The 23,425-nt window shown below is 50.6% G+C and overlaps 10 protein-coding genes across 10 annotated transcripts; 8 read left to right on the forward strand and 2 right to left on the reverse strand.

Annotated features, from left to right (window-relative positions):
- Nucleotides 1-16: 16 nt before the first annotated feature.
- On the forward strand, nucleotides 17-1,022 carry IAQ61_004101 (uncharacterized protein; the record flags this gene model as incomplete). The annotated part of the gene is made up of 2 exons (XM_066096206.1): nucleotides 17-292; nucleotides 345-1,022. 2 exons carry the CDS (start codon nucleotides 17-19, stop codon nucleotides 1,020-1,022), a joined length of 954 nt encoding a protein of 317 aa, XP_065953524.1.
- A 542-nt stretch (nucleotides 1,023-1,564) lies between these two features.
- On the forward strand, nucleotides 1,565-2,562 carry IAQ61_004102 (uncharacterized protein; the record flags this gene model as incomplete). Its single annotated transcript, XM_066096207.1, has 5 exons — nucleotides 1,565-1,588; nucleotides 1,638-1,753; nucleotides 1,814-1,840; nucleotides 1,972-2,448; nucleotides 2,505-2,562. The coding sequence occupies 5 exons, from the start codon at nucleotides 1,565-1,567 to the stop codon at nucleotides 2,560-2,562; spliced, it is 702 nt and encodes a 233-aa protein (XP_065953525.1).
- A 1,466-nt stretch (nucleotides 2,563-4,028) lies between these two features.
- On the forward strand, nucleotides 4,029-4,697 carry IAQ61_004103 (uncharacterized protein; the record flags this gene model as incomplete). The annotated part of the gene is made up of 1 exon (XM_003838714.2): nucleotides 4,029-4,697. The coding sequence occupies one exon, from the start codon at nucleotides 4,029-4,031 to the stop codon at nucleotides 4,695-4,697; it is 669 nt and encodes a 222-aa protein (XP_003838762.2).
- A 1,951-nt stretch (nucleotides 4,698-6,648) lies between these two features.
- IAQ61_004104 (uncharacterized protein) lies at nucleotides 6,649-8,766 on the forward strand (the record flags this gene model as incomplete). Its single annotated transcript, XM_003838715.2, has 1 exon — nucleotides 6,649-8,766. One exon carries the CDS (start codon nucleotides 6,649-6,651, stop codon nucleotides 8,764-8,766), a length of 2,118 nt encoding a protein of 705 aa, XP_003838763.2.
- A 1,501-nt stretch (nucleotides 8,767-10,267) lies between these two features.
- On the reverse strand, nucleotides 10,268-10,543 carry IAQ61_004105 (uncharacterized protein; the record flags this gene model as incomplete). The annotated part of the gene is made up of 1 exon (XM_066096208.1): nucleotides 10,268-10,543. The coding sequence occupies one exon, from the start codon at nucleotides 10,541-10,543 to the stop codon at nucleotides 10,268-10,270; it is 276 nt and encodes a 91-aa protein (XP_065953526.1).
- A 260-nt stretch (nucleotides 10,544-10,803) lies between these two features.
- IAQ61_004106 (uncharacterized protein) lies at nucleotides 10,804-12,288 on the forward strand (the record flags this gene model as incomplete). Its single annotated transcript, XM_066096209.1, has 5 exons — nucleotides 10,804-10,901; nucleotides 10,956-11,181; nucleotides 11,232-11,447; nucleotides 11,505-11,648; nucleotides 11,698-12,288. The coding sequence occupies 5 exons, from the start codon at nucleotides 10,804-10,806 to the stop codon at nucleotides 12,286-12,288; spliced, it is 1,275 nt and encodes a 424-aa protein (XP_065953527.1).
- A 1,767-nt stretch (nucleotides 12,289-14,055) lies between these two features.
- Nucleotides 14,056-16,638, forward strand: IAQ61_004107 (uncharacterized protein; the record flags this gene model as incomplete). Its single annotated transcript, XM_003838718.2, has 1 exon — nucleotides 14,056-16,638. One exon carries the CDS (start codon nucleotides 14,056-14,058, stop codon nucleotides 16,636-16,638), a length of 2,583 nt encoding a protein of 860 aa, XP_003838766.2.
- Nucleotides 16,639-17,725: 1,087 nt separating this feature from the next.
- On the forward strand, nucleotides 17,726-18,446 carry IAQ61_004108 (uncharacterized protein; the record flags this gene model as incomplete). Its single annotated transcript, XM_003838719.1, has 2 exons — nucleotides 17,726-17,814; nucleotides 17,867-18,446. 2 exons carry the CDS (start codon nucleotides 17,726-17,728, stop codon nucleotides 18,444-18,446), a joined length of 669 nt encoding a protein of 222 aa, XP_003838767.1.
- An 842-nt stretch (nucleotides 18,447-19,288) lies between these two features.
- Nucleotides 19,289-19,932, reverse strand: IAQ61_004109 (uncharacterized protein; the record flags this gene model as incomplete). The annotated part of the gene is made up of 2 exons (XM_066096210.1): nucleotides 19,289-19,605; nucleotides 19,764-19,932. The coding sequence occupies 2 exons, from the start codon at nucleotides 19,930-19,932 to the stop codon at nucleotides 19,289-19,291; spliced, it is 486 nt and encodes a 161-aa protein (XP_065953528.1).
- A 24-nt stretch (nucleotides 19,933-19,956) lies between these two features.
- IAQ61_004110 (uncharacterized protein) lies at nucleotides 19,957-22,045 on the forward strand (the record flags this gene model as incomplete). The annotated part of the gene is made up of 6 exons (XM_066096211.1): nucleotides 19,957-20,032; nucleotides 20,111-20,191; nucleotides 20,250-20,395; nucleotides 20,468-20,863; nucleotides 20,920-20,954; nucleotides 21,025-22,045. The coding sequence occupies 6 exons, from the start codon at nucleotides 19,957-19,959 to the stop codon at nucleotides 22,043-22,045; spliced, it is 1,755 nt and encodes a 584-aa protein (XP_065953529.1).
- Between the last annotated feature and the right edge of the window lie 1,380 nt (nucleotides 22,046-23,425).

Consider the following 23,425-nt stretch of genomic DNA (forward strand, 5'->3'; position numbering starts at 1 on the left):
AGGAGATGTCAAGAATATGGCTGCAGAGCACACTAGCGGTCAGGGCGAGGAGGCTTTAAAAGATGTAGTGTGCGGATCAGTCGCCGGAGTGATTGGAAAGTACATCGAGTACCCCTTCGACACTGTCAAGGTTCGCCTGCAGTCACAGCCAGACAACATGCCGCTACGGTACACTGGGCCACTGGACTGCTTCAAGAAGTCTCTACAAAGAGACGGCTTCTTCGGCATATACAGAGGCATCAGTGCTCCTCTGGTCGGCGCTGCGGTCGAGACTAGTTCGCTATTCTTCAGTGTGAGTGCACCAAGGACCTACATTGAAATTTCGTCAGACTGACCAACCATAGTACCGCCTAGCTGGTGATGCGCTCAAGTCGTCAGGCTTCTACCCCGAATTGAAGAAGCATCCGGAACGAGATCTCCCCTATGTTGGCATGCTCTATTGCGGAATGGCCGCTGGAGCTATCACCTCCATTTTCCTCACCCCAATCGAACTTGTCAAGTGCAAGATGCAGGTCCCACTTGAAAAGCCTGGTGGTATTATCACTGCACCTACTATTCCAGGCGTGATCGCGTCCATCTATCGCCACCAAGGTCTTGCGGGCTATTGGCATGGCCAACTTGGAACTTTCATCCGCGAGACGGGAGGTGGTGCGGCATGGTTCGGTGGCTACGAAGGCATGAAGATGATTTTCAAGCGGAGGGATGGCTCGATAGAGAGCGATGAGGATCTTGCTGTATGGCAGCGCATGGTTTCGGGATCTGCCGCCGGTGCAGCCTACAACTTCATGTTCTATCCGGCTGATACAGTCAAGTCAAGGATGCAGACGGAAGATGTCAAGCAATTGACAGGCGGCAAATTGTCCTTCAGTTCAGTAGGGAAAGCGCTATGGAAGCAACACGGGATCAAGGGCATGTATCGCGGATGCGGCATTACGGTTGCTCGGTCGATACCCAGCTCAGCGTTCATCTTCACTGTATATGAGGAATTGAAGAAGCGTTGGTCAGATCGACGAGGGGAGTAGAGTGTTCATATTTTCCACAGTACATACATGCAGCATATCTTGGAGTTTGATAGCGCGTAAACGCATACTACATAGTACAGATTCAGTAATCATAGTACAATTCCGCATTGACCTGTACATTCATCGTGTTTTGCTACCAAGCCAATCGTCATGATGAGCACATGTCAAATCAACCACAAGCCTTGTTCACATGCAAAGTGCGCAGCCCCTGTCAGATTGCAAGCACTAGCGCGGGATCTTGCCGTGTGGGGAAGCAGTCAGTTAGCCGGAGAGTAATGTGACGCGAGCCGAGGATCAAATGCCAATCCATTGCGACTCTGCAATCGCATCGCCTGTACCGAAGAGTCGCTCTCTATCTGATCTCGTTCCAGCCTCATGATACCTATCCAGTGCTATTACTCATTTCTCACTTGCCGCGCACACCCGAAGTCAGCGAGGCAGTACAGTCCAAGGTAAAGGCAAAAACGTCGTAGCCGTCGCGCGTACCGAGGCACGTTTGAAGCTTGCGCGCAAACAACACACATACACCACACATTGCCCTGATGGACCGGTTACATGCGATAGAGGTACTTGATGGAGCGGGACAAGTGTGAACAAAGTACTGATACCATATAGGCTGCGCTTGAGAAGATTGTACTAGATCCCAAGTATCATGACATTCTGACACTGGTGAAAGGTGTGCGGAATGGCATTGTATATGGGAGTAAAGTGCGGTTTCCGCATGCGCTTGTGTAAGACAATATCACAGCTGTTATACGGTCGAGGAGCTCGTTGCTAATTCGAGTGGATAGTATGATATTCCTCTTTCGCTCAGGAACGTATGTATCCTTCCACCCCCGCCAGCACTGCACCAATATACGCTACATTGCTCCGCCCTCCACATACAGGCTATGTTGTCAAATTCGATCCCTATTCCAACAGCTACTAACAAAGCCCCCCCCCCCCACAGCCTCCGATCAAAAGCCACACTTGTCTACAAAGCCACCCGGCAACACGCCCGCAATCTTGGCCTCTTCGCCTTCGTTTACAAATCAGCCATGCTCTTCCTACGCCACACCTCTCCCACAGGCAAAGAACGCCACTACGACGCCTTCCTCGCCGGTCTCCTCGGCGGTTACACCGTCTTCGGACGTACGATCCACAACTCTGTTTCCCAACAGATTGTCATATACGTCGCTGCACGTGTGTGTCTCGCGTTAGCCAAACTCGCTGTACAACCGCGCCCCGTTGGTGGAGCCGGCGCACATGGTGCAGTCAAGGGTCAGGCCGGAGGCTGGGAGTTGTTTGGTAATGGGGATCTGAGGAGGACAATGGCGAAGAATGGGTGGCCGGTATTTGCTAGCCTGAGTTGGGCCATGGTCATGTACATTTTCAGGTGGCATCCCGAGAGTGTGCAGAGTAGTTTGAGGAGTAGCATGAGCTATATGTGGGTATTCCTCATTTGTGTTGTAGGATCAAGAAGAGATGCTAACCGTGCTACAGTTATGTGCAATCGGACGAATGGGATTCGTTGAGGACATTACTCTGGCATAATAAATGAATCGATCGATCGACACGGGTTGGCCCGCATCTTCAACGGTTTTGGAAATAGACCCATCTGTACGACTTAGGGGTGTTGCATGTTTTGGGAGTTGTATTCTGCTTTTCAACGCGCATCTTCTGGCATTGGACGAGGATGGCCTATCGGGGGATTCTGACAAGAACAAACGGTGGCATAGATGGCAATATATCAATATGAACATCTTCTACACCGAGACTGTCGTAGAACCACACGCAAAAACGTCATATATAACGCGCAATAATAATGAAGCGTTCTACTGCACATCCATGAAATCATGTACAAAAGCGCCTTCAAATCGGAACCCTGTCCACACGCCGTCTACCTGGCGCAATAAAGTCCCGCACATGGACTTACCTGCCCTCTCCATGCACGCCGACTAATTCGGAAAATGGTATCCTTCAGGCACCAACGTCAAACAAACCTCCGGATTCGAGCCCGTCCTTCAATCTGCAACACAGTTTTTATGGGACTCTGCGCGCCGCATATCGGGGGGTATTGGAGGGCCCTAAATCGCGGCTATGCACGGGTAGGTATCGGTACCGGTAGTCAGCCAACTTTTGAAAAGTCATGGAAAGGAAAATAGGAGGAATCAACCTCAAGAGCCGTCCACCTTTGCATTGACCAATCACGAGACGCACCTCGCTACACCGGTGACGAGATCAGGACAAGAGTGAATTCCAAGTACGTGTTCCGGCCTTGCGCAGGAAGGGTTACCGGTACGGGGGTATGAAAAAGCGGGGAAATACTCCGTTTCTAGAGTACGGGAGACGACGAGTAGTATGTAGAGTATCTGCTTTACCTACAATTGGGCTTTTGGGCAGGCCGCTCCTCGTGACCGGGTTAGGTACTAGTTGTGCATGCAGACTTGCCTGGCTGGGGAGTTTGGGCGAAGGGAAGGGCGAGGGAAAGTGAGGCATGCGTGGTGCGGTGTAAGGTAGGTATGGGCAGTCTGCACGACGTGTCTGGCTGTCAGTCGTTTTGTGCACGCGACTGGTGGGCGAGTGTGTGTATGTGTGGTGTCTGTGTGACCGTCTTATGATGGGAAAGGCTTGTACGATGCATGGCCCCCTCCTTGTTGTTGTTTTTTCGTGGAGGATAACCATATTTAAGGCAGCCCTCTCGTCTCCCTCGAAACCGGTGCCTGGTTCTTACCTTTCTTTTCTGCTCTTGTAATCAACACTAGAATTCCTATATAGCTCTGACTCAGTAGTTCCCAGACGCGATATTTAAAAAGTGCCTGCATTTGGTGGCCTGTTTGGATTAATCCCTCGTTGCTTGATGCTGTACTTTGTCTAGTTCATTTGCCAGTACGATACCATGTACGCTTGCTCTCTTTGGTCATTGGATCCCCTCCTGGAGTCGTCAAGACACTTCGTACACCTCATGTGTCCCTCTGAGCACCGTGCTAACAAACACAAGCAGTTTGGACTTTGTGCATCGCAGCAATGGATCGTCGCCTTGACATGGACCAGACCGATAGCCCAGCAAGACGTGGGCCACTCTCACGGGCCAGACCACCGCAGCTCAAACTATGCGGCTTTCGCTGTGGCTATGGATGCGAGGAGCCCACTGAGGACGATGGCGACGGCGGAGGAGGAGGCGGAGGAGGCAGCGACGCAGCATCTGAGACAACCTTGATCGAATCCATTGGCCCCCAAGGAATCTCACAACGGGAGACAAACCAACGAGACCACGATGCACACGTCCTCGATACAGGATCAGAGGCCCAACACTTCACCGAACTTAGCGAGCACTCAGACGAACATGGCTTCGGGCGGTCCAGCAGCCTGGACGTCGCGTCCTGCGCCAGCAGTGACCGGAGTCGTGGCGTGTCCGCCCATGGAAGCGTTCGCATGGCCACACCAGGACCGGGTATTGGTGTCTGGGCCGACGATCAGTTGAGGCATGTGAATCGGTTCCCGCTAGAATATTATTTCCTGCAATCGCCTTTGCGGCTCAGTGCGCAGTATGAACATTGTCGCGGGGATTCGCTTTCGCACCTAGTCAATCCGGATCGGCCGCTGCGGGTTTATATTTTGGAGGATGTTTGCATCGAGTATATGGTTGGGCATCGTGATGTCCTTGTTCCGAGAATGGGAAATAGTGATTCCTGATGGTGGTTTCCTCTGGGTCTCGGCGTCGAATTGTTTCCCAGCACGATGGTAAGATGCCCTTGGGATGTATTCTGATTGTGGATAGTCTTTTGGTCGACTATGTCTCTCCGCTTGGTTTTTGAATTCGCATGTAGCATGTACGTTCTGGCGTTTGGTGACGTGATGTTTCGATAGCAATGGTAAATATATCATGTTTTGAAACAAAGAACCCGCGCGAGCTCCGATAGGGCGGTCACATTAACGGTCTCGGATGTGCGAGTTTATTCAGACTTGTTTTTGGTGATGGCAATATGTGGAAGTGGCGCATTGCAACGTACATAGGCCACTGACGAATCTGGTGTGGACATGTGTCGGGAGAAACTGAGTGTCGATTTGAAGTTCTTGCCTGCTCAACTTTGATGATGTTATAACAAGATTAGTAGCCCATATGTAAATAAAAAAAGCTTGCTTTCGCATGCTGCAGAGTTGTGCACATACACATATTACAGTGCACGTGGGATGCTGCAAGTTGAGCGATTAAGTGTAAATTGAGGATGCTTTCGGTTCCATGTGGAGGGGCCCTTGGCTGGCTCATGAGCGGCGCATTGCGCCACACTGTGTTCCCTTTGGAAAGCAAATACTAACAACCATTCAGCCGGCCTCGATATTCACTGACAACAATCATGTTCGGGAGTGTACGGGATGGACAATAGAGTTGCAGCCAAGCCACGTGGATACCTAGGCCTAGGAAGACGTGGAGAAGGGCAATGCGATTGTGCAGATCGCCCAATTCTTCCCAATTCCAGTCTCTCCACAGTCACGTCGAGAAGGCCCGCCATGGCGCCGCGCATCGCCTAACGAACCAAGTTGGGGGTAGATGTAATGGATACCGGAGTCCCATTATGGCGGGGGGCGTCGCGAGAACGGGCTTTGGTGGCTTGCTGGGTAGCGATAGCGATGCTTTTACCATGTGCTCCAGATCAAGACGCTGCCCCTGGATTTCGGTAAACGACAATTTGCAATGGCAAAGCGCAGAGCAGCCGTGTAATGTATCGTCGCGCATTGACAGAGCAATATTAGCTTGACTCGTCGCTTGACCTCCGTGCTGGAAAGGGAGGTGTGCCACGGCCGGGAACTGATCGCTGCGTATCCTAGTCTCAACAAGAAAACACCAGCTCACAGCTCATAAACCTGGTGTCCGCCCATCGACACAGCAGCCTCACCGCAACACATCACACCCACAAGAGACTTCCACGGCGGATCTCTGGCAGCCTTCACACCTGACATCTTGCCGCATACCCTCGGTAGCTTCTGGCCCCCAGAGGCTATCTGCTGCGAGCTACGTCATCCTGCACTTGAGCCATCGCGATCCCACTAACACACCATCACCCGCCATTTCAGCACTCGTCGGCTTTCACATGTTTCCCGATAAGGACTTCTTCGAACCCTTTCCGCAATTCGACAAACCTTTGGCCGTGTGGGATCTGAGAGACGGGGCGTGGTGAGTAGCAGGCGAGGGAGGCAGGTTCACTTGGGGGGTGCGCACGCGACTGACAACTATGAAGTTCAGATCCCTACCCTTGAGCTTTAGGAGCGGTCCGAATCGAACACTCTGGATGCCAGCACCTATCATCCCATCCAACCGGTTGTTACACCTTGGGAGGGACATCACTGCGAACTCTATGGACCAGAGTCTTGCATGTGCCTACGTCCATATTCGGCTGCCAGAAGCATAAGCATAAGCAACTCTAGGACAACTCTTGCGTTCCATTATATGCATCCGAAATCGCCCGAAGTGCTTCCCCGCATCCCGAGTGCGCGTCCGCATCCCAAACTTACACATCTTCTCTGGTCTTAGTCTGGCCGGGCGACCGAATGAAATTGCAATACAGATCGCCGGCTACATCAGAGTTATCAAGCTGTCGGTCAGGATCCGCAGCAACTTACCTGCCAAGCATTCAAGTATATCAACATGGCAACCGCAGCCCCCCCGAGAAGGTTCAAGGTTGAGCCACTGGAGACGACAGTCAGGTCGTCCAAGGACAGGTCTGAGCAGGAATCTGGAGAAAGCCCCAGAGACTTTAGAGGATTTTCTCCAGAGCTGATTGAGACTACCGAATCAACCAATCGTAACTGCTCGCCCGATACTGTCGAAGATACTACGATGAAGACTCGCAAGTGCACGCCCGAGCCTATTGAGACGACTACAAGTACAAATAGTGTATCCGAAGTGGATACAACGACATCGAGCCGCAAGTTTGCTCCAGAGCCTATTGAGACTACCACCAGAACGAATCGCCGCTTTCACCCAGAGGCAATCCAGATCTCCACACGAAATAGTCGACAAAAGTTCAACAAGGACTGGGATGAGCAAATCTCACCCACTGCCGAGAAACGACAGAGGCCCAAGCTGGTAGTAGCCGGCTCAGGTGAAGATCGACGGCCTAAAAGCGTGTTGAAGAGACCGGGCAAGAAGTTCACGCCCCAATTGATTGAGACGGCTCAACGATATCGCAAGGCTGGTAGTACTGGCCCTACTCTTCTGCCTTCTGATAAAACAGAGGCGACTCCTGAGGTCATTAGTCCTCGAAAGGCGAGAATACTGGGTATCCCACCAACACCACCAAATAACACCCCAACACTTGACCCGCCGCAAAATCCTCTATTCTTAGAGATAGCGTCCGGCATACAACACAAAATCTGTCCACTAGCAAGACGGCGTTCATACTTCAGTTCATCTCAACATTCGTTTCGTGTACCGGACTTAGATCCCATTGAATCTTCCGAATCCGAGGCGTCGACTCCGTCATCACCAACGACATCACCGTGGACAACAGACCACTCATTCATGTACAAGGAAGCAACACGTAGGCGGGAGAGCGTGGACGATCGATCCTCGGGCTATCTCCTTGAATTGGCTGCCAAAACAGCCGAAAAACAACTGCGAGAACAGGCCCTGGCTGCGTTCGTTAACAGCGACACTCACGAACATGTCGATCACTTCGTAGATAGGGAAGACACTGAAGGATCAGCGTCACATGTCGAAGCACCTGATCAATCATCGTTTACCGAAGTCAACTGGGAATTGGACGCCATGCGAAAATACCAGGAGCAACAAGAGAGCGAAAAGGGCAAACCGAAAGACTCGCATAGTCAAAAGCGGACAGAACACATAAAGCCATCATTCAATCCTTTTGGCAATCCCGCTGGGTTTCTTGACGCCGAAACGTCGAAAAAGCTTGCCGCTGAGAAGAGAGATCCTGAAATGGAGCGCATGCGCAAGGAAGCCCGCCCACCAATGCTTGGGCAAGACATTAGGTTTCCACGATGCCAGTCACCAGAGCCTTCGCGATTCGATCCTACGCAGGGCTGCGATGCTGCGCGAACTGCCATGTGCTATCTCTCAGAACAAACCAAAGCAGCGTCCGAGAAGGGCGAAAGTCTTTGGTGTGGACAGGGCAATGGCAGACAAACAAGCACAACACCATCGTTGTGGTCCACAGCCAACAGTCGTGCATCAAGCACGCACGGACTTTGGGGAGGGTTCTGTGTCAACGGCGGCGACAAGTCTCCACGTGGCCCAACTGGCATACTTACGCCAAATCATGAGAAGCCGAATCCAATGTCGCCTTGTCCAACCCCTGCGATGAGCTTGTTACCTCCCACACCACCCGCCTCGGCCTACAATGGAACCTTTGCTCAGACTGATTTCTCAAGCATTGATGAGAAGCTCGCGGTTGAGCAGACTATCACTGAAGAATTTAGTGATGATTTTGTTACCCAGGTATACAACTATCTGTCCCTGGGCTATCCATCAATGGCGCGACCATTTGACGAGGAATTATCCAAGATTTCCAAAATCCCCGTGCATGAGCTGAGGCAGGATGACCATCTTGCGGAATCTCGAGGCTACATTCGATTGGGCAAAGATGGTAATCTGAAAGACAGCGAGATCACAGAAGAGACCTGCATGCGATGGCGCGCCTTGCGGATCTATATTCAGGAATGGGCAAGACAGCATCCCAATATGTCTGAAGAGGAGTTCGGTAAGGGTGGGACTGCTGTTAGGAAGGGTAGCTGGGCTTTGTAGTTTTTCTTTTTTGTTCTATTTCTGCATTGAATCGTGTTGACTTAGCGAGTACATCAGCGTCTTTCTGGAGTTCACTCGGTAACATAGCCTGCCTGAAGGCCTTTTGCTATCATTTGTCAATCGCTGGGATTGCTCTTTTTCGCACTCGACATGTGATGGATGGCGCAGATAACGGACAGCATTCAGTTGTTAGATATACTAGACTACTCAATCATCAACTAGCGCAGCCACTATGCCTGGGCGCGCTGCGGCATTAACATGCTGTGGAGTTGTGACTAAAGCAGCCTTTGCTTTTGTTTGCACACGCTGCCACGTACCGTACACGTACCGTATAAGTAAGCTCATCTATCAGTCACGGAAATAGGTTACCGACGGACGACATATCAGAATTTCCTTCAGACCTACACCAATCAAGGCGCACGGAGAGCAATGTGTGCGGCTTGCCTCAAGTGTAGAGCAGGCATGTATCGATCCTGTACCTGATCGTCTGGGCCTTTGCGGCAAATTGGCAATGGGAACGTCATGGTAGGTCCCGTATCCCGCCGCACTGGTACCGGGGCCGCCGCCGGGCTCTGATCCCCGGAAGCTAAATCTCTTTGCTTTTTTTACCCTGGCTCTATCTGCATCTCAGATCTGGGCTTGGGCTCTGGGGAGTCTTGGTCGCGAAGCAGCAGTGTGCCATTGCGTTGACATTGCGACGTGTCTGATCTCACACTTCGCTTCACAGCGTTGCCATGGTTCATTGTAATCACCTGTTGTCGGTGTCATGGCGCCCAGCAGCGGCGATAGTGTCGCCATGTGTACGGACCCCGCTGCTTCTGTCAATCTATTCTATGATTACCGTAATACTCCGCTGCGTCATGTTGAATACCTAGATGAGATGTTGAGAGAAGATCGTAAAAATTCCGCTGCATTGTGCTAAGAGCCAGGGACTTCTGAAGCAGCATCGTTATTACTTCGCTGAATTGAACACTCGAGAGACTGCTGCAAGCACATACGTTGGTGGAAGCACAGCCCCAAACCAGCTGCCCTGCATCGGGAGCCGTGTTCCCACCATAGGAACACAGTAGTTCGTTCGGCTGTGAGGTGCCGTCCCCAACGCCCAGGAACGGGTTTGGGATGGTTGACCCTGGCTCTTCCTTATCTCTCCGCCTTCATTACGGCCTTATTTCGTTAGGTACAGGTGGCTGGTCAACGCAAAAGAGTTCAGATAATGCTCGGTATCGGCGAACGAAACCGACCTGTACCGGGTACTCTGCACGCGCAGCACCCGTATGTACGAAACCTGGATATGGCTAAGCACTGACATGTTTCCTGTCAAGCGTATAGTAGATGGCAGGTTCATGGCAGGTGTCGCTCGCCAGGGGAGCAGTCTCCTTGTCTCGTGTTTGCGAGACCATTGTGCTGGCCGCCGCCTCCGAGCATACAGCATGTTATCAAGGTACGGTACAAGCGTCTTGGCTAAACATAGACATTCTGCGCCACTGATAGGCTCACCGAATCACAGTCCGTCATCTTGATACCATGTTCCTGTTACATCGATCAGATCATCCATCTTGCAAAGAGCGGCCTCGGTGCTATTGTTCAGCGAAGCTACTGTATGCGCCTCGTCCGCAGCAAGAGGGGGTTCCCAAGTGGAAACGCAAACTGTGCAAGGGTCGCCAGGCTGCACGTTCGTTGCCATGTGGGAAGTCTTCAGGAGGTGTACCGTTGGAGTAGACTGAATCTTGATGATAGTCAGCATTGATCTGGAAGGTGGGTGTAACCGCTTCCCCATGTCTGTCGTGAGAAGATCAGCATATCCGATCGACCGCTCCCTCTACTTCCATGTGGATTACCCCGTCGCGCAAAGTTTGGGCACTAAGATACCCTTTTTCACACTCTAAATTCTCTTCTACAAGCAGAGTATGCTGAATCACTTGACTACTTCAATCGGCCCTTGATCTGCATCCCCGGGTTGCGGTCTCTCCTCCAGGTTCCAGTCATCTTCTTTCCCGCGAAACTTCCATATTGTCTACACATATCCAATCAGCAGCTATGGGATCAGGAGGGTTCGATCAGGCGTTCCAACAGAGTCTAGCACACCATTCCTGGACGATGTACGGAATTGCAATCTTTACAGTATTACTTAGAACGTAGGTGATGACGAAAACAATGCTCACGAGCACAGTCTAATATGAATGACACAGGTACGCACGATGGCGCAGAGTCAGGAGTATTTCACGGCTTGCTGTAGACGATTGGATAATGTTGACAGCTGTTCCTTTATTCTACACTGGACTGGTTGTGAGCTTAAACGTCATCGTCAGCGGAGGTGGAAGTAATCTGTTCCCACCAGAGCAATTCGAAACGTTTTCCCAGGAAGATATTGACGAAAGAATCAAGGGATCCAAGATTGTGGTCGTTTCGGAGCAGGTATGTGGTGAGCCTATCAATGAGCTTATACTATTACTGACCAAGAGCAGTGCATGTTGAACGTCATCTGGATCCTCAAGAGCTGCATGCTGTTTATGCTGGCTCGTATGACGACAGGTACAGGGCATACTAAATGGATACGGATTGCAGGAATTTGGGCCATCGCTGGCTACTTCGGGGTCCAGATCGCTTTCTTTACAACTTGTCGACCATTTACTGGTTATTGGGAAATGCCACCACCAGATCCACAATGTGCAACCTTACAGGTATGCGCATCTGAGCTCAATTATTACTGAGCATTGACTAATGTATAAGCTGCTTAGTACTATGCAGTCGTACAAGCAGTCTTCAATATCAGCAGCGATCTGTTAATCATCGCCATACCTATTCCCATGGTAGCATCACTATCTCTTCCAATCAAGCAGAAGTTGGGGCTGGGCGTCTTGTTCGGCATGGGCGCCTTCGTTGTATGTATAATCATCGTCTTCTTCACCATCATCAGCTGACTCTCTTCAGATTCTGGCCGCAGTCCTCACAAAAGTATACAACCTATCCAAAGTCTACAGCACAAGATACATGCTATGGTACGTTCGCGAAGCCTCAGTAGCAGTGTATGTAGCCAACCTTCCTGGCATCTGGCCCCTCCTACGCGAACACATTCGCTTCCTGCGCGAGCACACAAACTCCTTCGTCACCGGCGCAACACCACGCACACCCCACTACGGCTACGGCTCCCAGTACGGCAAACTAACCAAAGCTTCACGCAGCCGTACCCGGCCATCTAAAAACGTTGAAGAAGATGAAGTCGAGCTGGGTGTCGCACACGCCAAATCAGTCGCGCAGTCCAACCACTCAACCGACATGCCACACCGCCTCCAAGGTCAGAATCCATTCACAAGCTCGGCGCAGAGACCGAGTCAGGATAGCGATGGGAAGGCTGGAAACGAAGTGCTGAGTAGTTGGAAGGGAACGACTGCCATGGGCGTACAAGTAGACATGAAGACTGAAATACAAAGAGGTGAGTACGATGACTCGGGGTTGGAGACGAGGAAGGCACAGGTGGCCAAGATTGAGGGACCAGACGCACATGATGAGAGACGGCAATGACATGAAACGTAATATTACTGTAGCTATAAAAGTGTTTAATATGTCTATTCAGTGAAGGCGTTGCATAGTCGCAGTCAAATCCTCATCCGCTCATCGCAGCGTCAACCGCCAACCCCAAAATCTCACCATTCCAGAATTTCGTCATCCCATCTCCAAATTACCGCATTAGGCAATTTTCCAGACACCATCGAATGTAGCAATTTGGAAAACCTCCACTTCTCGAGCCCTTCCCCAGAGCTCGAAATTTTACAATTAATTGCTTCATCCCATCTTCCATCCCATCTCCAAATTACCGCATTAGGAAAGATTTTAGGATGTGGATGATAGTAAAAAAGTTGCTCGAGAAGTCCTTGCAAGTTTGAGATTTTTATTGCCTTGAATTGCTTCGTCTGATCTTTTTGCGTCACGTGACCAGTATCTGTAATTCAAATAATTGCTTCATCCCATCTTCAAATTACCGCATTAGGCAACTTTTAGAAAACCTGTCGAACATGGCAGCTCAAAAAACCTTGACTTCTCTGGCCCTTCTCAAGGCCAGGATTTTTTTTAAATAATTGCTTCGTCTGATCTTCCATCCCGTCTCAAAATTACCGCATTAGGCAAGTTTTGGGGGTGTGGAAAGCAGTACGAAAATGTGGCCGAGAAGTCGTTGGAAATTGGGTTTTGGGGTTGCTGAATTGCCTCGTCTGATCTTTTGGGGTATCACGTGATTTGTCCGTCCACTTTTCTGCTGAGTTTGCAAGGCGGGTTTGATTGTAGGGAGGACATGGGGCAGATGCGTTATTGTGGCGGGATGGACATCAATTACGTTAGGATTTAGTAGAGACTTTTAGAGCCTGTATAGTATATCCTGTAGTTGGAGGGAGTCAAATTGAGTTCTAAAAGGTTGTTCCCATTGACATTGGTTGTTCAAATAGGCAGGCTTAGAAGGCTGATGTTTGCCATTATTAACCAAGTATTCGCGACTAAGCTGTATAACTTTACGTTCCACATGTGTTATAGTTCATCTGCTGCGTTAGGCGAGTGTGTAGGACTGTTGATCTTTGTATACGTTGGAAGTTTGGAGTGAAAATAAGCAAATTCTGAAGTCACAAAGTTTCCCCCTTTGCGCCTCTGTCGTACACAGCAACTTCAAGTAAACCAAGTAAGCTGTATTTATAATCATCGACGGTAGCAGAAAAAACCAAGCAAGCATGCATGAAGTTTTCAACTCGTGCTGCCGCCGTTAGTTTGTGACATGTTGGTTTGAAACTATGCTGCCTTGATTAGGAAAGTCTCGTACAAATGTTGAAGGCTGCGAGCCACTCATAATGCTTTTGCCATAGGGTCAAATAGTGCCGCCATACTTTCCTCCGCTTTCGCATCATTACATGTAAGTGAGAACCTGTCCTTCACTGTTTTACGTAATCAGGAAACTGAGCTGAGAAGTGTCATGTACATTGTACTCAAGCGGACAGGTAGTGTGTAGATGATGTAACTTTTCACTAGCTAGACCTAGCCAATCTTGTTAGAACATCACCCCTACTGAGTAATATCTGCGCCAAGACAAAATTGTGATCTACCGGTACTGTGATAACGACGTTGAAGTACCATAGTAAGTAGATTGTTGCGGCCCCATCCCGTAAGCACTGACCACCACAAGAGCCCCGCTAGCTCCCGAATCCCGTGACACCGCGATCCTAGCCGCGATCGCGTCCATCCCCAACCTGAATGCACCATTGCATCATCAAAGGACCAACCCATTCGAGCACTCATGTTTCAACCACAATGGTACTCAACCCTCAGAGACCTTCCAAGCACAATCAGATGGATCTACTTTCACGATTCATAAAGCATCCAAAATCCACAAACTTTTACGATGAGGAAGATAGACCAGCCAAGCGCCAGAAGACTGGTGATAACCCCAGAAAACCACCGCCTACACCCCGGCGGTCGATCAAGCGCGAGATCGCCGATTCAGATGCAGACGATGACGATCATGTAGTGGTGAAGACAGAGGAGAAGGAACATAAGACGGACTTGGAGAGTGCGTTGCCACCCGTCAAGACTGGGGACGAGGCAGTCGAAGAGTACGAGGCTTTCAAAGCGTCGCAAGAGGACAAGGTAGAGGAGACTGGCGATCGCATCGAAAAGAGGTCTTGGATCCGAGGGAAGAGCTCTCTATATGTTGATGCATTCAATCTAGCATTAGATACGGTGCTCAACGAGGAGAGCCATCTGTTCGATGAGGCTGAAACTGAACTGTTCAGAATATGGAGACAATTAGGTTACGAGGCTCAATACTTATATGTGCGGTTGTTCCTCCGCAAGACGTCTGCCTGGCATCGTATAAAGAATCTCGGGTACCACAGCGATATTGCAGATCTCGATGCAGCTGTTGAAACTCTACAGCGTACATACAGCTTGCCTGCACCCTCCTCCAAAGTCCAGACCCATCCTGGCGAGCTCGAAGCACCCGCAGGTACTATATTAGGCACTTCGTTCACTTTTGCGGACCGATCTGAAGATGAAATCAACACATTGGAAGAAGCCTCGTCGCTACTGAAGCTTGATGAGCTCAAAGCGCTTGCGAAAGACGCAAAAGTTCAAGGGAAGAATAAGAGTGAACTGCTGAGAGCGCTGCGACGGACAAGCCAGAAGCAAGCTGGTCTGGGCGGCTACGTTGGACTGAAACGGTCAGACTCTGAGATGTCCAGACGGTCTTCCAACGCAGGATCAAGGCCAGAAACGCCCGAAATCGAAACGCCGCCAGTCGATGAGCCATCTGATGACTCCAATCGTGATGCACATTTCACACGCAAGATTATGAGCGAGACGGGTCCTTGCATACGGCTTTCTATTGCAACACTGAAGCTGTTTGAGCGCGTGCATTTGGTATTTTATCGCTCCACTGAATGGACGGAGAAGTCGCTTACGGCCATCATTCTTGCAAAAATTGCCCGCTGGAACTTTCCAGAATACATCGTCTCACGCTCTGTAAACATATTTGCTTCTCGCTCGTTGTTGCTCGAGTACGAGGCCGCAGTACGGACACAATTTCGGGTAGACAACATCCTGGAGTTCAATGGACGTCCGACAGAGAAGGGATATCAGGAAGTGATTGACATATTTGAGGCTGTATATCCTAGGTGGCAAGCGCTTGTACGTGTAGAACAGCGCAAAGAAGACAGCATCTACCATAGCGGTGAAGGGTCCTATCTTCGCCGCTTGTCACCAGCCTGGGTTTATACACGCATCATTCACAAAGCCCTCGAAATACTCAGGCGCCGAAAGGAGCATAAGCTTGAGCATGGATTGCTTACAGAGTTGTTGCAGCAGCGATTATTTCACCACTCGCGAAGGGGAGCCTGGTACCAGCGCAAAGCCTTGTTAGAAGAGCACTATATGGCTGCTCTCAATGATGCCGAGAAGCGGAACGAGGAGCAACAGAAGAAGCACTGGAAGAACATTGCCTTGCGAACCTGCGAAGACGGCCTTCAAGATAACCTGGTACACATCATACACCATTACGATTTGCAAAAACGCATCACAAAGCTTGAGAAGTCGATCAATATCCCAAAACGGTTGCAACACGACTTTACTCATGTTCGTCTCACCAGGCCTGCCGAAGTTGCGTTTGAAGGAACACGCATCGAACGTAAAATCCCCTCATTGCCGCGCCGAACTAGCTCCCCACATCCTGGAGGAAGCCGACGAGGCGGCAAAACGATATGGATCGATCCTCGCGAAGACGGAGAATGCTCGGTCGAAGCCATGTGTCTCTCACATTATCGCAACCAAGGTTGGAAAGGCTTCCACAGCGAGGGCGGTATTGTGCGAACACTCTTTGCGTACTTGTTCTTTGATGTAATGTTCACGTACGTTCCCAATGTCTTCCAGACACCATACCAGACATGCCCATTAGATCTACACACGGACGCCTTCTATCCCTCACGCATCTCGGAGATTAATGCACGTCTGAATGAGATCTCAAACGGGGATGCGCCAGCCATTATACAGCGAGTCTATGGCGACCACCATGAGCGCCGAACGTGTGTTGTAGGTCTCGATTGGACATATGATGTTGTCGATTTGATTGAGATTGCGCATTGCTTTGACGGCGAGGCCTTAGCTACCGTTTGCAAAGTCATGGCACAAGAGTATGGCCAACGAGGCGGTGGCGTGCCAGATCTGTTCTTGTGGAAAGTCGCAAAAGAAGATGGACTGAAGGGTCAAGTGAAGTTTGCGGAAGTGAAGAGCGAAAATGACCGTTTGAGCGATACACAGAGACTCTGGATACATGTTTTATCGAGCGCGGGGGTGCGTGTGGAGCTTTGTGCGGCGGTAGCGAAAGAAGTGATAACCAAGTAAGAATTGTAATCGAGTTATGTCTGTCTTCACCACGGCAGGAGCTTGGGGCCTAATGAGATATTGTGACCCGGCCGAAGAGCTCCTGCCTTTCTCCATGCGTTGACCACCAGCATCTTTATCCTCCGCTTCATCTTTTCTTCCTAGCATCCACATCCTCTTCATTTGTAGCACACAATCTTCTCTTCATCGAAAGCAAGGCCTCGGCTGTACTTGGAACTACTTCAGAAAGTGTCAAATAACACTTGATCTTCGCCACACGTCGCAATCAACAGCGGAAGCGATGGCAAACCAGACGGAAATGAGCACGCCAAGTCGAGAAGGACTTGACGATATGTGTGCACAACTGCTCAGCCACAAGCAGTATTCGAAAGTTAATGATAATCCCAGAACTCTGCTCAACTAGCACCACCCGCTGCTTCTTCCGCTGTGTGTAGTATCTAAGCATGATTTGCGTACTGCTATCACTGACTCGAAATCAGGCCAGGCGAGCTTCGGACTATGATTTAGGAATTCGCCCTACGTGGCAACGTAATCGAGGGAAATGACCGAGAGCGTGTTATAGTAGAAGATTGGCTGAGATTGTTCTCTGCTGCCGACAAGGACATGGAGAAGATTGCTGTAACACATATTATCAAAGAGTGCGCTAGAAACCAAGAGATTGAGGTCTCCTTTGACTAGCTACGTCAGGAAAAACAGGAATGGGCCCTGATGCTCACTCACAGTCATGAAGCCGATGTCCATATTGAGATCTTCGTTGTGTTGGTGCCACAGGCTCTTTTGGAGTCTTCACCGTGAAGATCATTCAACGAGCCACCGATTGGATGTGACGTACAAAACAAGAAGTGTTATGGTCGTTTACATGCAGGCTGGAAGGTTCTATGGGCGCTGAGGATGTGAAGATCTTGATAACATTCACTTCACTGAGCGGGGCACCTGCCGGAGGGACCACGCTAGTAATGACTTCACCACTACCCTCACTATTTAAAACTTTTCTCAGTCGAAACCTTTCAACTTCTTCTCCTCCACACAGCTTGCAGACACAGACACGACTTGCAGACACAGACACAGCTTACCAAAAGCTGAAAAAATGACTGACATTGACATCCAGGGTTTGAAGACGAAGCTTGCGGCGAGGCGTCAAATGAGCGCCCAGCTTCAGAAGAGATGCGATGCCATGTGAGTTGTGCAGTCGACGACAAAATCTAGCAAAGACTGACGCTGAATATAGCACTGTACGCAATCAGCAGGTGTCCCCATTCTTTCGCGTGTTGCCTGGCGAGATCCGCAACATAATCTACCATCTCGTGATCGCTGGCGCCGTTGCCCAGGAAGACCATCTGAAGTGCACCGACGATTCGTGCGAAGAATGTTCGTCCAGGGCCTTGAGCTGGAAGTTCATGGCCGACAAGCACCCGGGCAGGTTCACTGGTCTCCTCGCAGCCAGTCGCCAGGTGCACGCAGAGACCCAGCACCTACACTTCAAGCTCAACGAATTCACCATCAAGTTCAAGGAAATGGGCAAGACCATTGGCCGCATGATTCCGATGCAGCGCAATCTTCTTGTCACGCTCCGACTTTCGCTTGCAGCTGACAAGTGCCACTCGGTCGATCTCCCACGTCAAGACCTGTCGAAGATCGAGATGCTCGAGTTGGCCTTTGCAGATCTGTCATCTCTGCGCGGTCTCAACCATGTGGTAATCGTCGGTCACCGTCAAGAGGAGGACAAGGTATCCATGAAAGACGTAGCCAAGGTCATCAAGGCGAGTTTTGGAGCTCGGACTACTCCACTTCAGATCACATTCGAATAATGGGCTAGCTATCATCTGCTGGGCTGACTTCTCCTTTACAAGAGCCAATTGCAGAACAGCCCTTGCACGAAGAAATAACTGGTACGCTCGGTTATGACATGGGATCTATGGTACGGGAGTTTATTGCACGGGATTTATGACACAAGATTTATGACATGGAAGATTATGGCACGGGATTTCATGGCACGGAGAGTTCATGACACGGGATTTCATTATGACACTACGGTAGCTATGGGAAACTTCAGCGTGGCACGGTGTCATGCTCACAAAGCTACATTCAAAGAAATGGATACGATTATCCTACATTTCCTGCAGCACTTGCCTGCTCATCTACGTGATTGCCGAAGAGCGGAGTAGAATCTCCCTTCAACTTACTCTTGCAGCTAACTAGTCCCTGCACCCTGCACTTGCAAACACCTCTCATTGCTTGTTCGCCCTTATATATGTGACCTTCCCACTTCCCATCACTTATATCGAAACTCCTCACTTCGTACTAAGACCATCTGTTCCGGCGCGAGATGGCTATGTAGGACCGGTACGAGTCAACACTGCAAAAGCGCAGAGAGCGTTGGCAATGTCTTACCTACCGTACAGTAAAACCTTGTACCAATCAAGTAGCCACCTACATCTACTTGAGTTCCCATCGAAATATCTACGATCCAACAGAGGGACAATATACCCTCTGGCAATTGATGATATCACCACAGCGCCCTACCTCCGCGATCCATTTGGTACAGCTACGATACACGACTACGTTCATGCTTGCCGCACGTGCTCGGGCTTAGGTAGCGGTCAGTACAACAGTTTGTGCACTTTTGCTGGTGTAGGCTTCGTGAGCTTTTCTAGTGGGAATGCTTGGTGGGCGCTTGGTTATTCATGTCTAAGGCGTAGAGCGGTGGCGCTGAATTCGAAGCATGGCGGGGCTTAGCTAGGTATCGGTTGGGCATTTCTAGTAGCTTAGCGGAAAGGTTCGAGAGCTGGACAGTGAACAAGTTTGTTGATGGCTGTGAATGGGCTGTGGGGATAGGCATGGGTGGGGTTGTTTTTGTGTCGAGTGACTCGAGTCTGAGGGTATTGATTTTGATTTTGGCCTCTGAGATGAAGCTATCCATGTCCTCGAGACTTGAGAGCGGTTCGTCTTCAACGTTGGATAACTCGACTCACCACTGATCAACTAGTATGTAGACAACTAGGGCATGTCGTCGTATAGGTCGGTCTGAAGTTGTGTCCATGCGCTGGGCTTTCGGAAAGCGTTCCGGTACGGTAGATCCCAAGTCTCCCCTCGACGAAGTAACAGTCAGCAATTTGTAAGTGTACCGGTAGCCGAATAGTTGGGTGACTGGTCGTCTTCACGCCATGTAATCGCTCCGATGAGCGGCCTAGCGTAGCAGCCGGCAGTTGACAATGAATAGAAACAGCGCTCGTCAGCTCCCCCAGGTTTCCCACCTGCATCAGCAAACCAACTTGGACTCTTGCGATTAGCCATACGACGAGCGTGATACAGGCAACAATGCAGGAAACGGATTATCTGATAGTGGGTGCAGGGCCTGCAGGCGGTGCACTAGCCTGTTTCCTGGGCTACCATGGTAAGCCACTTGCTGCAACGTCTCGAAATGCTGGCGGCTGTGTCGGGCCAGGTCGCAGCTAATAATATCTACGTACAGGACTTGCGGGTGTCATGATTGCAGCTGCGCCCGGGACCTCGCAGACGCCGCGTGCGCACATCACTAACATGGCTGCGTTGGGCAAGTCGTCCACTTCTACAATACCTTGTCCCTCTTCAGCTGACTAATCGGAATCAAGAATGTCTGCGGGATATCGGGCTGGAAGGGGAGGTGACGAAGGTTGGGTCGAAGCATGGTTGCATGGAGCATACGAGATGGTGCCGTTCCATGGCTGGTGAGGAGTATGCGCGGATTCATTCCTGGGGCCATGACCCGAAGCGCAAGGTTGGTATTCTGTCTATATCCCCTTGACTATAAGGCCATCCCAGAGCGGTATATCTAAGTGAGATTGACCAGGGCGATTACGACGCGGCCAGTCCTTGCGACCATTTGGATGTCCCCCAGACCATTCTCGAACCCATATTGGTCAAGTACGCCCATGATCACGGGTTTCCCTGCCAGTTCAACACGGCCCTGGTATCCTTTGTTCAAGAGGGCCAGAGGTATGTTTGCGAGGTCAAGGATTCGATTTCGGGCGAGACTCGCAAGATTCGCACAAAGTACCTTTTTGGCTGTGATGGGGGACGCAGTGTCATCATCCGCCAGCTCGGTATTCCTTTGATCAAGAAGCCGCAGCAGGGAATTGCCATCAATGTGCTGGTGGAAGCAGATCTGAGCCATTTGATGGAGACTCGGACGGGGAACTTGCACTGGGTCATGGACCCCGAGACGGACTATCCGGCCTTTGGTAAAGTATGTCATGGGCAGTTTTTAAGGCGGTAGATGACCTTGCTGATCTTTTCTATCAGATGGCTCTTGTACGAATGGTCAAGCCTTGGACTGAGTGAGTTGGATCTTACTGAATATGCACCTGAGAAGGTCCCAGGGAGACATGACTGATGAACTCGAAACAGATGGATGTTCATCCTCTTCCCCGAACCCGACCAAGACCTATCCCGGGAACCCACGCAAGAAGAATATCTTGCCCGCGTCCAGGAGCTCATTGGCGACTCAAACATCCCCGCCAAAATCAAGGACATTTCGAAATGGTACATCAACGAGACAGTCGCAGAATACTACTCCAAGGACAACATCTTCTGCCTCGGCGACGCCGTCCACCGACACCCGCCCTTCAACGGTCTCGGCTCAAACACCTGCATCCAAGACGCCTTCAACCTGTCGTGGAAAATCGCCGCCGTCGTCAAAGGCCTCGCCTCCCCGTCCCTCCTCTCTTCCTTCTCCCCAGAGCGCCAACCCGTCGGTGCCACCATCGTCGCCCGCGCAAACCAGGGTTTCCGCGACCACACCGCCATCTGGGACGCCCTGGGCCTGCTCTGCGCCACAAAACCCGACCGCATCGCCGCCTTTGCCGAACTGCGCACCCCAACACCCGGTGGCGCAAAGCGACGGGCCGCACTTCGCGAGGCGATTCAAGGCACAGAAAGGGAGTTCCACGGCGTGGGCGTGGAAATGAATCAGCGTTATGTTTCCGACGCCGTGTACTTGGATGACGAAGGCCCGCGGCCCCCACTCCCCAGTGATCCAGTGCTGCATCATGAAATTACCACGTACCCTGGTAGTCGGGTCCCACATGCCTGGCTCAACACCCGCGTTCCAGGCAAACAGTTTTCGACGATTGATCTGGCGGGCAAGCGGCGCTTTGCCCTCTTCACCGGCGTCGGCGGCGACCGGTGGAGGGATGCGGCGAGGCGGGTAGGCGAGCAGCTGGGGATCGAGGTGGGTGTATATAGTATCGGCTGGTTCCAGGACTATGAGGATGTTTATTTTGATTGGGCGAGGCGGAGGGAGGTGGATGACGATGGGTGTGTGCTTGTGCGGCCGGATCTGTTCGTGGCGTGGAGGAGTAAGGGCATGATTGCTGATGCCGAGGATAAGTTGGTGGCGGTTGTGAGGAGGATCATGGGGAGGCAGTGATTGAGTTGAATTGAATTACGTATGTACGTTGGAACTTCAACCGTATAGGACTATGTGGTCGTTTGTCTTACACCTACCGTACTTTTGTTTTTTGCGGGAGAGACCCAATGCCGCGTCAATCCTAACTGTACAAGCACGCCCATCCCCGTTGAGAAAATCGTCAACTCGATCTGCGGTAAAAGAACGTAGTTCTAGCTCTCAAATCACTGTACATTTCACTTCGGTACCGCTTACCATTTGACACAAACCACCCACTTTTCATCGTCATCAACATGTATCAGCATATCCCAATCCTGACAAGACAGACGGAATCAACATAATAGACGATGTCGTGGAATGGTTCGGATGCGGGATACAAGCTGGTACTGTGTACGCAGGATGTTGGTGATGTGGATGGCGGGGGAAGAAGGAGGAGGATATGCCCGGGTGTATACCGTACTCAACTGAAGTCATGAAATAATAGTAAAACACCAACACCAAAAGACAAATCTGCATCTAAAGAAAAGGCAAAGATGAAATCACTTCACATCTAAAACAAGTGCAAACGTGCCCTCTCCGATTGCATCCTCACAATGTACATGTAAATCTGTGGCCTCTACTGCTAGTGGTGCGGCATACACAAAATTCTTCTTTTAATTTATCCTGATCCCGAGCGCCTGCCTCTTCGACTCGCGGCACGACGAGACGATTCCAACAATATACAGTAGTAGTGGTTGAGCCAGAAACCCACACCCAACACACAAACACACGCGCACGTGCCTCTTTCTTTTCTTCCCCCATGTACTCTCAAGCCAGTGCACCAGGGACTGGAAAATTACATTACTATGAACAAAACGCAACAAGAAACAGAGAGAGAAAAAGTGGGCATCTGGCGTCTCATTGATGCCCGCAGTGCTAGGCCCGCGAACGTACTGGAATGCCCTGTCGAACAGAGAGGTAGATAGAGGGAGAGGGAGAGGGAGAAAAAGAGAGAAAAAGAGAGGGAGTAGGAACTTTGTGACAAAGAAGAGATGGGGTTTTTTCGGAAACCGGAGAGAGAGATTCATGGGGGAAGCGTGTTCTCTGTCGAACAGCCAAAGGTATATATATAGGTTGGATAGGTCCGTAATTTCGGGACAGAGAAGTAGAGGGAGGAATGGGTGCCTAAGCCATGCGCCAGGCAGGGATATCGTAATGTAAACACTCAGAATGCAAACGTAATATAACGCAAAAAAAAATGTCAAAAAATAAAGACATGTCGCGGAGGAACAAAAGTGCAGTGGCTGCTAGGGCGTATCCGAAGACGAGCCAAGTCCTCCAAGCTATATGCAAGACCAGACAGGACAGCCGCAGCCACAAACGCCGGCGCCAAGCGCTCAAAGACAAAGTCGTGGACACATG

This window comes from Plenodomus lingam (genome assembly GCF_022343315.1).
Source record: "Plenodomus lingam strain CAN1 chromosome Unknown contig_19, whole genome shotgun sequence".
NCBI lineage: Eukaryota > Fungi > Ascomycota > Dothideomycetes > Pleosporales > Leptosphaeriaceae > Plenodomus > Plenodomus lingam.